This window comes from Syngnathus scovelli, chromosome 4 (genome assembly GCF_024217435.2).
Source record: "Syngnathus scovelli strain Florida chromosome 4, RoL_Ssco_1.2, whole genome shotgun sequence".
Taxonomy (NCBI): domain Eukaryota; kingdom Metazoa; phylum Chordata; class Actinopteri; order Syngnathiformes; family Syngnathidae; genus Syngnathus; species Syngnathus scovelli.
The window spans coordinates 7,184,523-7,197,500 of record NC_090850.1 but is presented as its reverse complement, the minus strand read 5'-3'; the positions used below and the strand labels follow the sequence as shown (position 1 = coordinate 7,197,500).

The window sequence follows — 12,978 nt, the reverse complement described above, 5'->3', positions numbered from 1 at the left end:
TTAGAATGAAAACTTGTTCCTTTTAAAAAACAGGTTCCTTTGCGTTAAGGCGAATAACTCGCGTTATTCCTGTACTTTATTGTGTACTTTATTGTTCACACGTTATTCTACACCATCCACTTTCTTCTTCTTCTATTTTACTACTCACACTTTTTTGACGCGCTACAACTTCTACATAGTAATTCATCCGATTCACACCATTCCAATTTCAACATATTGCAAACATTCACGTGAGGGGCGATTACATTTTTCTTCATTTGAAAAAAAATTCACAAACTTTACTTTATTGTGTACTTTATTGTTTACACATGTTATTCTACCCCATTCACTTTCTTCTTCTTGTTCTTCTTCTTCCATTTAATTCCTCACACTTTTTTGACGTGCTACTACTTCGACATAATTCATCCGATTCACGCCATTCCAATTTCAACATATTCCAAATATTCATGTGAAGGGCGATTAAATTTACGGTTTTCCTAAAATTCACAAATTTTCAGCCAGATTTGCCCCATTTATTCTTGATGGCACATTCAACATTTCACATGTCCATTGTTCCTATTTGAAATTCACATCATTCAGCTTATTCAATTCACATTGGGTAGGATTTTCGACATTCCCAAAATCACCACGCTTCAAAATTTCAACATTTTCATCTTTAAATTTTCTGCAAAATTTTGTTTTTTCCTTTTTAATTTCTACAATTTTTGACCTATTCTAACTATTCCAACTTTCAACTATTCAGCTTATGTCTGCTGATTCCAACAATTCTCCCTTACCAAATATTCTACATTCTCTCCATTGCAGGACCCACAAGTATTTGGATTCACTCAGTTTTTCCCTTCTAATTTCTACATTTTTAGACCAATTCAACCCGTTCCAACTTTAAACTGTTCATCTTATTCCTACTGATTCCAAGAATTACTTTACCAAAAATTCTACATTCTCCCCATTACAAGACCCACACATATTTGGACTCAATCAATGTTTCTCTTCTAATTTTTACATTTCTTGACTGATTCAAACGTTCTACCTTTAAACTTTTCAGCTTATGTTTACTAATCTTCCATAACATTCCACAAGTTTTCATTCAGTCTTCTCACCTTGACACGCAATTTCTTAAAAAATTGCATTCTCTAGTTTTTCAATCATTTTGTTACTATGACCACAGATTTGTGTTTGTGTTGTATTCTACAGTCTTCTTATTATACTGTACGTTTATATCGATATAGCCATTTGGCCATAAAACAAAAGCTTCAGTTTATTCTCAGTGCAAACCTCTCAAGACAGCTCAGTGTCTGCGTAATGTCAGTCACAGTGCACCATTGCAGTAATGGCTGCCATTAACAACTTGTTTAGAAATCATGAATGCATTGTCTACCATTTATTGATGTCATGTCAGGTAAACATCAGCAAGACTCTGTCCAGCCTTTTCCAACATATACTATGATTTTCTGCTGCTTGATCAGACTTTTGCATTTTGATCAGTCATTTTACTGACATTACATGGAGGAGCAAGGAAGGAGAAAAACGTCTTTCCGTTCAAACAATGCTAAGGTTAATTTATGCGGCTCTGTTTCAGAAGGGATGTTATCTCAGGGCTCTTTATCTATGCATACTAAAGGGAAATGTGCTTTCGGGAGTTTGCAAACATATTTTAAGGTTGTGTTAAACTTATAATCATATTAATATCTAGTATTGGAGTGCTCATGTGGATTGGTGGGTGGCGAAGAATGTGGAGGCGAACTGCATGAACTTCTTTTCGTTGAAGTGTTGTGGACAGGCCCAGACAGGGAGTACCGGACGAGAACACCTCAAGGTCGTTGAGAAACGAGAACAACAGCACGTCTATGTGGCCGGGCTTCGCGAGGAAATCCAACCACCTGACCTCAGCGATAACACCGACATGGGGAGGAGATGGCCAACGACCAATCATCTCACAATATTTTGCATGCTTTAATATTCATATTGTGTTTCTTTAAAACTGGGCAACCCGGAAGAATGTGTCGTCTTTTGGTGGTCACAAAAACGCACGAGTTTTAGTGTGAGGGACCCGGGACCCAGGCCTGTATTAGTGCGGTTTGTCAGGAATAAACAATTGGTAAATTTGGTCTGATTGATCTACTGGTCTTCTCTTTGACAGAACGAACTCGCAAAATTGTTAGGTGCGCCAGTGTGTGGATTAGGACATAGCAATTTATGTGTTAAGTGTTGATCGCAATCTGGAGTCAGATCAATAACTAAAATCCGTAACCTAACAATTTCTTGGTGACCCCGACGTGATGTCAAGAGAAGGGTAATTGACAACTCGTGTTCTTTAGCCAAGACACCGGACAGTGTCAGGGACACTGTCTCCCGGTCGGCGAACCGTTTGGAATAAGCGCACAACGTTGAGCTGGTACGACGTCTCCTCAACCCTGAGCTCATCACCGATAAGGTAAGCAGAATACCTGTTACTATAAGTCGAAATGCTGCAAATTGAAAGAGGAAATTTAAGAGGAGACTGTCCTTCAGATCAAATAAGGTGTGCATGAAGTTAAGATACAAACGGTGAATAAGTTTGGAACTTACGTGTGTAACGTGTACGGTAAAGTCAGGGACTTACGCGTACTACGGATAGGTCAGGGACCTAGTGCTTCGTCGTGGCGGACAAGGGTGCGGTGACGATCGTATTCAAATAGCTGGGGTTTTTCAGAGATCCTCGAGGGGAAGTGAGGCCTCCTCAAAAAATATCCGGTGGTAACAGTTCCTCCTGTGAGAGATCAGACCGCTAAAATATCCAAAATGAATCAAATTGGGGGGAGAGTGTGTGTGCGCGCAGAGGATCCTCATGAGTGGGTGTGTATATGAGTGTGTGTGAGTGAGATGTGTGTTCTATGGAAGAAATCAGTAATAGAGAATGTTAAGGAGGCTTTTGAGCGATAATAGGGAAATTGAGAAGTGGACAATGGTCAATAGTTGGTTAGAGAAACTAAGATGAGCAAGGTGTGGCAGTAGAGAAAATAAGGCGTGTGACAGAAAGTTACTAGAACGGTGGCTTGATAGGATGAGAATAAGAGACGACAAATGTTGTGTAGAAGACATTGAAAGATGTCGAATGTGAACATGATGAAGGGCACAACAGCAAAGTTGGCCTGCCCTTTGAGAGGTTGAGACTGATGAGCGTGCCTGCATTCGCGCGTAGTCGCGGGTCTGGGCTGTGCGCGTGGGCCTGTGCTATGCTCGTGCGGGCGGTGGGCCGGCATCATGATTGTTGCAGGAAATGGCCAGCCTGTAACCGGTCAACATTGATGCCGCGACCCCCCCTCGCACGGGGGGTGCTATGGCCCGGGCGGGGCAGGGACAGTGTGAGTTTCTCAGTGAATGTTTGAAGCAGTGAGATTGAGCGGTTGTGTGCGCGCTCGGTGTGTGCGTTTATGTGCACACCCTGTGTGGGTGCAGGCGTGTGAGGAGGAAGACGGCATGGATCGGAGAATGTTCAAGAAAGGGGGGCTAACTTGTAAATAATGAGGAGCTATTGGGAGTAATCTGTTTGTCCTTTCTTTAAGGTTAGGTTAGCAACACGAGCGATTTAGAGGTTCAAAAGAAAGACAGTTAAAAGAAAATAACATTTTTGATTTGGACAATTGCAGGCTAACAGGAGCATGAGAAAGAAGAGCTGAGAAGCGGGATCCAATTTGATCGGGGAGATTGGAAATTCACAGCACCATATTCTAAGGCACATTTTTTAGCAAGCATGACACAGGTAATAACGTTTGAGAGGTCAAGACATAGGTCAGGGACAGATGACACAGGCCGAGGTGCAGAAAAATGAATTGATGTGTCCGCTGGTGACCACATCGGGCGGTCAGCACTACGAGCCCATGGTGCTCCGTGATGTGACCGCGATGATGGAAAAGATGCCCCCACTTCACAGAGGAGGCAAGGTGTGGCTAAACAAATTTTTGGCTCTGATGAGTGGGCAGAGCTGTACACTCGCTGACATGCACCAGATGTTGGCAGGAGCATGCTCCCTAGTGCAATTGCAGGCGATTGAGGAAGCAGCAGGCAGAGCGAGACTGGGGAGGGAGGTGCCCTTGCCACAAGTAGCAGCGCCCCTATTTGAAAACATTAAATTGACTTTCCCACAACCCACCGATCTGGCCCCCACTATGTTTCCTTATGATGTGAAAATGTCACCTGCACAACATTATGTAACATGTGTGGAGAGTTGGATTGAAACCACAGGTCGCCATCCGGCTCTCGCGCACGAGGCAGAGGTGCTCTTCCGAACGGCGCTGCTGGATGGACTTCCGCCAGATGTGAAGAAGCAGCTAATGTCAGATCCTGACATTCTGGTTTGTGCCGAAGAACGATTTAAACGTCATCTTTTGCATCACTGCAGAATGTTCACTGAGTCACAAGCTAAAGTTGAAAACGAGACAGACGCATTATCTAAACAGTTGTTGAAATTACAGTTGGCAAAAATGCATGGTGAAGCTAAACAGTCTAAATCACAGAAAAAGGAAATGCAAATGTCACAGGCTCTTCAGGTGGTGGGGCGCGGAAGGGGCCAGTTCCGGGGCGGATACAGAAGCCGGGGAGGGAGTGCACCTGCTTACCCGGGGAGGGCAGCATACAAACCCCATTCGCCCAACGCATGTTTCATCTGCGCCGAAACCGACCACTGGGCAAAAGAATGCCCACAGTATCGACCGCGCGGAGCCACCCGCCCAGCCGGAGGCCCGCCATACCAACCCGGGGCGCCGATGCAACAGGGCTGCCCGGGGAGCCAGGAAAGCAGTGGCCCGGCGGAGCCAATGCTTCATGTGACAGTGGAAGGAAAACCTGTGAAGATGCTGGTGGACACAGGAGCAACTTATTCATCAATAAACACTGCCCTTCCTGTATCCTCACTGTCAAAGAAAACAACAACTTTAGTCGGCTTCTCGGGACAACCACGTACTCTGCCTTTTACCAAACCACTTGAAACTGTGATCACCCGGACAGGGTGTAGACTGTGGTACAAATACATCCATTCCACAGACACTCCGATCAATTTGATGGGAAGGGACTTGCTGTCAGCCGTTCAAGCCAGAATTCTGTGTGGGCCAGAGGGAGTGATTATGCAATTTCCAGATGGCGTCAGCATCCAGTGCTCACAGCAGCTACAACAACATGGTCAGTGGCTGATGGCGCCCCTACCGGCAGAAGCAGAAACTGCAACCATCTACTGGGCCAGGCTGGAGCCAGAGACCCCTGCTGGTGGCGGTGTGTTCTCGACCTACCTACTGTGGAAGCCCTGGTTCTGCTCACTGGCGCCATACCACCCACCTGTTGATCCTTTGCATTGCACTCTATATTATGACCGAAAAAGTGATGATGTATATCGGGATTTGTTTGAAGAAATTGAAGGGCACATGTGGGATTTAACTTCATCGTGCATTTTGATTGGTAAAGAGGGAGTCGCAGCGGCAACTGAATTGACATATGAACAAATGCAGTGGTTCAAAATGACAGATAAAGGGGTGCCACACATTTCGCTGGCTCTTGCCCCAGGACACGAGGCCAGACAATTGGGCTCAATGGTCAAGCAGTTGTTGCAACAGACCGATTGGCGGAAAACTCACATTCCTAATTTGTACTGGTCTGAGTCTCAGAATGCATACCAAATTAAACAACCCATGGCAGACACAGGATTGCTGGAGATGATGTTGGTGTCCCGCACACACGGTAGGGAGTTAACTGATCATGAGGACGCTGAAGTAATGCTGGCGGCCTTGCCCGACACACTGTGGTCCCAGGGTCCATTTGATGTCGGGTTTTGTCATTCGGTGGCCCCTATTAATCTCCAAATGGATGAGACGCAGCCTATCAAACGGCCTCAATATCGTTGTCCGAAAGAGGCGGACCAAGGCATGGAAGACACTCTCTGTGGCCTCTGGGACGCAGGGGTGTTGGAAGTGTCCGACGGCCAAATCACACTCCTTGCTGTGGCGTTACCAAACTGGGTGGAGCTTGGGTCAAGGTGGACAGGAGCTTCATTGTGCACTGAGTTTGACAGAACTGAGGAGATTTGATAAAAAAATGAATAATGCGTAGAGCTACAGAGAAAAGCATCGTAGTCAGAGATTGAACAGATTTGGATAAAACAAATAGGCTAAAACGGTAAGAAACAAGAGGGAGATCTGATATTTTGGCTCGTCAGGCTTAAGAAGTAGAAGTCGAGTTAGATACATCTTAGAATAGGACATTTGGACTAAAGTGGATTCAGTCAAGAGGAACAGGGGCATTTTGGCATTTTAACAGGGATTGACAGCAAGGGAGATTGAGGATAGAAGATCTGGACAGCAATGACGTAAATTACATTAAAAACTGCCCATTCTAGGGAGAGGGCTTGGCGCTCCCTGTGTGGAGCTGCAGCTTTGCAGAGGGGGGCAGACCGCGCGAGGGAGTGGATGAAAGGAGTGGAAATAGGTGACGATTTAAGGAAGCAGGGAGAGGTGCTGGATGGTGTGACAGGCAGGATTTTTAGGAAGAGAAAAAGGGGGGAGTTAGACTCGCCAAGAGGGGCAATAAAGAGAAGCAGACTGAGAAACATTTTTGAGCTAGACAACAGGAAAAAGGGGGAGAGCCAAATGATGACGTAAAAATCCAGAGGGAATAGTCGGACCCATCTTTATTGAATTTAATTAGGATAATTAATAGAGATTGAGTTTGTAGAGTCTGAGGTTATGGAGGCTCTCCTGACACGCGGGTCCCACAGTCGTCCCCCCCCCAGATAGACATATATGACAATTTGCGATGAATCTGATGGGCGAGTTTATGGAAAATTGAATTGGAGATTTTACAATAGGTCATGTTGACAAGTATGTCCAAATGTGAAGAGTTACTATTAGGAGTCAGTGTTTGCCTGCACACTAACACACTAACTTTGCTTAGTGTGGGAGGAGAGCTGAGTGATAGAGACGGATGTGTGTGTCTGCGAGTGTGTGGATGGGTGCATGCGCATGTGATCATCTATGACTGTGTGTGCGCAGTATGATTGGCCAGAGAGGTCTGAAGTTGGGGTGATGTGTTTGCAATTGAGGATAAAATTCCTCTCACCTCATCTCATTCTCTGAAGGGGTGGTACAGACTGGAGAGTCTGGAACTGGTAAGTGATGAGTTCTGACCGGAACCATGGCTCAATGATCAATCAGGGGCACCATCGACAACAAAACGGTGTGATGGAAAGGCCCATTTCAGTGATATGGTCAGACAAGACAGAACTAGTATCGAACAGCAAGACTTTGGACGATTTGACGTGTGACGACTTTGAGCTCACCCGACGGGGTGACGGACTAGGTGGACAGTGACCAATTGTTTGACGGTTGAACGTGTTTGCGACAATAGCACGCTCTGCTTTGTTTTTCGGTGTGACTTCATTTTTTTTTTTGCAGCATCAGCCACCAGCCAAGGAGCGGATTGCGCGTTGCTTGCGTAACTTGTTTTCATTCTTGCAGGTTGTCGATTGCATTCGTGGAAAGTTTGTGTTGGATTTACAAGAATATGTTAACCCTTGCCCTTTTGGTTTTTATGATGAACTTGTTGATGACGTGGTTTTCAGGACATGATCCGCGGGCGCCAGGATTCATTTTATATATTATATATTTTATACTTGATGTCTGTTTTTATGTGTACAAATGTCCGCTGTCAGCCGGGCTATAAGCTCACTGACAGGAGTGCGATGATTTTTGTTTGTGTTGCCGAGTGTGTGTGGTAGACAGTGATAGTCCCGGGGCCCAGATGGTAACTAGAGGTTCCGCGGGCCTGGCTACAATGAGTGTGGTGATGAGAGGGGACGCTTTGCAGGTTCCTTTTGATACTAAATGACACATTGGGTGAATGTGTCAAAGGGGGGAGTGGTAAAATAGAAATGGGTGAGTAGGTTTCAATTTGTAATTGTGATATACAAAGTTTTTTTCCAAATTCACTTGTTTTCAAGCTTTAACAGGACATGCTAGAATTCACCCAGCAGTGATGGAAGGAGCAGAGGAAGACCAGTGACATCTGGTTGTGGTGTGGCGATGACAAATTATAGGATCGCTTGCCGAAAAATGCATCAGGTATCTGTGCCCTCGTGTCGTTGATAATGCCTGTGGTGGTTGTCCCCATTGAAATACAGAATCTCAATTGGAACCTGGAGTCCCCACTGGCGGGGCTCCTGAAGCGAGCCAAAAGAGACGTTTTGCCCCCGTGGTTGAGAAACGACGATCCAACATATATTGACACTATAGGAGTGCCCCGGGGTGTGCCAGATAAGTATAAACTCGTTAATCAAGTGTCCTCGGGATTCGAAAGTATCTTCCTATGGATCACCCCCAATAAAAATGTAGAACGTATTAATTACGTTCATTAAAATGTCCAACGACTGGGTAATTATACAGCTGAATCATTTGCCGCAGTTCATGAACAATTAGCTGCAACGTCGTTAATGGCGTTCCAAAATAGAATTGCGTTGGACATGCTATTGGCTAAGGAACATGGTGTGTGTGGAATGTTTGGTGATGCATGTTGTACTTTCATCCCCAAAACACGGTACCAGGAGGCCGACTGACCAGGGCGTTGGAAGGACTAAGGACACTGAACAAAAAGATGAAAGATCATTCAGGCGTACATACCGATATTTGGTCTGATTGGATGAAAACGTTCGGAAGCTGGAAAGGCCTCATCATGTCTGTGCTTGTTGCTGTAGCTATTTTTACTACAATTATGATTTTATGCGATTGTTGTTGTATTCCATGTATTAGGTCACTCACTGTCCGGTTGATCGAGAAAACCGTTGGCTCGTTGCCACCGATGGGCCAATATACCCTGGTGACTCAACATGAGCAGCGGGGGGAAGGAAGGACCGACAGCGCGCTGGTAGCTGTTTGCTAGAGTAACGGGTGATGACCTCATAAATGAGGTCATGAGAGGGAATAAAGGGAAATGTGCTTTCGGGAGTTTGCAAACATATTTTAAGGTTGTGTTAAACTTATAATCATATTAATATCTAGTATTGGAGTGCTCGTGTGGATTGGTGGGTGGCGAAGAATGTGGAGGCGAACTGCATGAACTTGTTTTCGTTGAAGTGTTGTGGATAGGTCCAGACAGGGAGTACCGGACGAGAACACCTCAAGGTCGTTGAGAAACGAGAACAACAGCACGTCTATGTGGCCGGGCTTCGCGGGGAAATCCAACCACCTGACCTCAGCGATAACACCGACATGGGGAGGAGATGGCCAACGACCAATCATCTCACAATATTTTGCATGCTTTAATATTCATATTGTGTTTCTTTAAAACTGGGCAACCCGGAAGAATGTGTCGTCTTTTGGTGGTCACAAAAACGCACGAGTTTTAGTGTGAGGGACCCGGGACCCAGGCCTGTATTAGTGCGGTTTGTCAGGAATAAACAATTGGTAAATTTGGTCTGATTGATCTACTGGTCTTCTCTTTGACAGAACGAACTCGCAAAATTGTTAGGTGCGCCAGTGTGTGGATTAGGACATAGCAATTTATGTGTTAAGTGTTGATCGCAATCTGGAGTCAGATCAATAACTAAAATCCGTAACCTAACACTACATATGCACCTACCTCACAAAATAAAAGGATTATGGAGAGAGAAAATACATATACAATACTTTGACAGTTACACACACACACAACTATAAAATTATATACACATCATAATGTTATATATATGGAGTAATGCCAAAAATGCAGACGCAAATTCACTGCTTTCATAACATTATACGTCGGACAAGTTTTATGCATATTTCCATTAGAAGATGTTAATTGTAACTGAGTTTTTTATTATAAACAAAATTAGAATGATTTCCTACCCCAACAAATTATTTCAGAAGATTACCGTAAATTTCAGACTTTTTTCTCAAATTTTGAACCCTGCGGCTTATAGTCCGGTGCGGCTTATATAGGATTTTTTCCGTGATTTTTGTGATGACTTGATCACTTTTATACACTCGTAAAAAGGCTGTGGACCGCTGTTGTGCGGCACTGCTTTGCTGGGCGGAGGGATATGTGACACTGTCACTGGGGAGTGATGATCGCATGTCCATCCGCCAGGCAAATAGTGCCGTATAATTCACACAAAGAGGAGACAGAACGAGATCAAGACGGACATTACTGAAAGGAAGCTTTTATACACAAACCAGCATTACGGGGGACAAAAGAAATGCATATGATGCCGCTTTTAAGTTAAAGACAGTCGATGTTAATGACATTGTGTTGCGTCACGTCTACTCTGGAGCTATACGTGTCGCTCGCTAGTTTAATGTAACTTAGCGCTTCGTGCATGAATAAAATTAGCATGACCCTCATCATGGAAAATGCTAGAAGAAATGCATAAAAGCGACGACGAAAGAGAGACTGAGAAAGTGTGTGGCGAAGGATATCTAACGCTATTTCAATCGGACACTGAGGAGGAAGACTTCGATGGTTTCAGTGCACAGGAGAAAGATGAAGACGATGAAGCTCTTTTTTTTACTTTTACTTTAACCAGCCCTGTTAGTGCTGTGCTACCGTGTTGCTGCTGTGTTACCGCCGCGTCTCAGTGACTTTTACAGGTATGTTTTTTTTTTAATCCAGCCCTATTAGTGCTGTGTTACTTCCGTGTTGCTGCGGTATTACTGCCGCGTCACAGGCAATGTTTGAAAAGAATTGTTAAGGTATATTATTAAAACTTTAAAAAGGCTTTCTGTGTACTGTCTTTCTTTGTAAATAACTCGTGCGCACGTGCGGCTTATAGTCCGGTGTGGTTTATATAAGAAAGAAATATATATATCCCCGAATTTTAGCTGGTGCGGCCTATAGTCTGGTGCGTCTTATAGTCCGAAAATTACGGTACTACCCTGCAAAACAGTAGGTCTTATGAAAAAGGTCACTTACGAAAAAGGGTAATAAAAAGAATAGAATTGCATTTATATATTTGTTCAATGTCCAAAATAAGAAGAATATCTACCTCCTTCCAGACCATACATGTCAGAGTACAGTATAATGCAACATACAATATCATGCTGGGCCAGTAATCCATCACACTACCATGTTCCTGGCTTGCTATGGCAACCATTACAAAACGTGGCAAAATGGGACAAAACGCACACCAAATGCAGCAGAACGTGACAGAACTGTAAGATTCCAGGGAATACAGTACAAATGCTTTCCCACCCTGACTATGCACCACCTCCACGTAGTTGCATGCTATGAACATACGTTTTAAAACTTTTACCTTGTTTTACTATGGCTGACAAGGTTCCTCATTCACACTGCTGTGGCAATTTTTTTTTGGACAGTTTAAAATAGAGGTGATTAGTTGAACAATGAATCACATTCAAATCGCAAAGGCTCCAATTTTGATAGAAGGGTGGCAACTAGTATGGCAAGACATTTGGTAAAGGTGGGAGGTGCCACCCCTGGCCGAGAATCTAAGTGTACATGGCAATGATTTGTTTTCAATTTTGTTTCTGAACTGAGCTCTTGCGCTTGCATTGATCTTATTTGTACTTTCTTCTTTTGGTCCCACACTAGGCATAATATTTTCAGCTGTTTTATTTTTTCATTTGGGTTCATGTCAAAACAGCTGTGTGAAATCCTCCATACAGTACAAAACAATTGAATTTCAGAGCAGTCTGTTTTTCAATGTCATTGTCATGTTTCTCAATGTCAGAATACATCCCAATTTAGGGAAGTGTCAACTTACCCTGGTTGCAGAGGGTACCAAAGAAACCAGACAAACATTCGCAATGGCCAGTGACATGGTGACAAGGCCCATCACTGTGGATGCACTGACGACACGACTGGCTACAACGATGGCCGTAGAATCCAGGTGAACATGCTGCACATGACACACACATTTTGTTAGAAAAGAGTGTCTGTCATGGAGAGCTGCATTCTGTTGGCGGAAACTCAATTTTTTAACACTATAATACACTGTTGTCTTTGCAGAAACATGTAATAAATTTAATTCCCGACATTTGTGTCAGCCTGTTGGTAGCATTACTTTTGCTTAGTTTGCCTTCCACCACGGATCCTCCCGCAATAGTCTTGCTAAAACCTGCAATTTGTTTTAATTGATGTTAGCCTAGGTAGAAAGCCAGGCCATGGAGACTCTCTACCATTTCTCCCACGCTCCTAATTAAGACAATTGACTAAAACTTTGAACCAAGAGCTGTTGAATTGATTCCACCAAGGCAAGAAGAAACAAAAGAAAGCTGGCGTGTGCACTGCATTTAGAAATGGAAAGTCATGAACTATGTACATACGATGTCAGATGGAGGTTTGTTCTATCCACTTTTTCGAGTACCTGTTTTCAAGATTGAGACAGACTTTGAATCAAAGGTAATGACTTCAGCACACCCGATTTTGACGTCAAATTATATTGAAAATACATCTATTCCCAACCATGGACAGATTTGAAGTTGTTGCTGACCAAAGAGCCACAGGACTACTCTGGAAGCAAACCTGGTCCAGTACCTATGGATGTGAGACACACTTGTGACACAACCTCTTCTAATTTCAAGTTGTTATTAAGGCAGATGCCCTTTTTTTCCTATGTATTGCATTGTTAGACAAATTGACATTTTTTAAAGTCAAGCAAGTAAGCGATTGTTAGGGTTGACAGTAATCCCTCGTTTATCGCGGATAATTGTTTCGAAGACCACCTGCGATAGATGAAAATCCGAGTAGCGTCACCCTCTCATTTTTAACATAGATACATTTTGTGTGTATTGATAAATGTATATTAAACCGTATAAGTGCATATGTTATCATTAGAACATTAAATAATAGTTTCAAACATGTTGATTACGTCGCGCCTTGATTACTGTAACGTAATCTTGTTCTCTGGTCTTCCTAAATCCAGTATTAAAAGTCTACAGTTGGTACAAAATGCTGTGGCGAGACTGCTCACATGGACGAGAAAATTTTATCACATTCCCCAATATTAGTCAACTAACATTG

The 12,978-nt window shown here is 43.6% G+C and overlaps 1 protein-coding gene and 1 long non-coding RNA gene across 2 annotated transcripts in view; one reads left to right on the top strand and one right to left on the bottom strand.

Moving 5' to 3' along the window:
* Positions 1-2,108, top strand: part of LOC125967238 (uncharacterized) — a 7,245-nt gene extending 5,137 nt beyond the window's left edge. The window contains exon 2 of the long non-coding RNA XR_007480687.2: positions 1,769-2,108. This is a non-coding gene — a long non-coding RNA (uncharacterized lncRNA). The remainder of the gene's footprint in view (positions 1-1,768) is intronic.
* The window catches only part of LOC125967215 (multiple epidermal growth factor-like domains protein 11), a 148,959-nt gene that overhangs the window by 15,554 nt on the left and 120,427 nt on the right, over positions 1-12,978 (bottom strand). Inside the window, 1 exon segment of the mRNA XM_049718042.2 lies at positions 11,720-11,854. Coding sequence (XP_049573999.1) covers positions 11,720-11,854 — 135 coding nt within the window.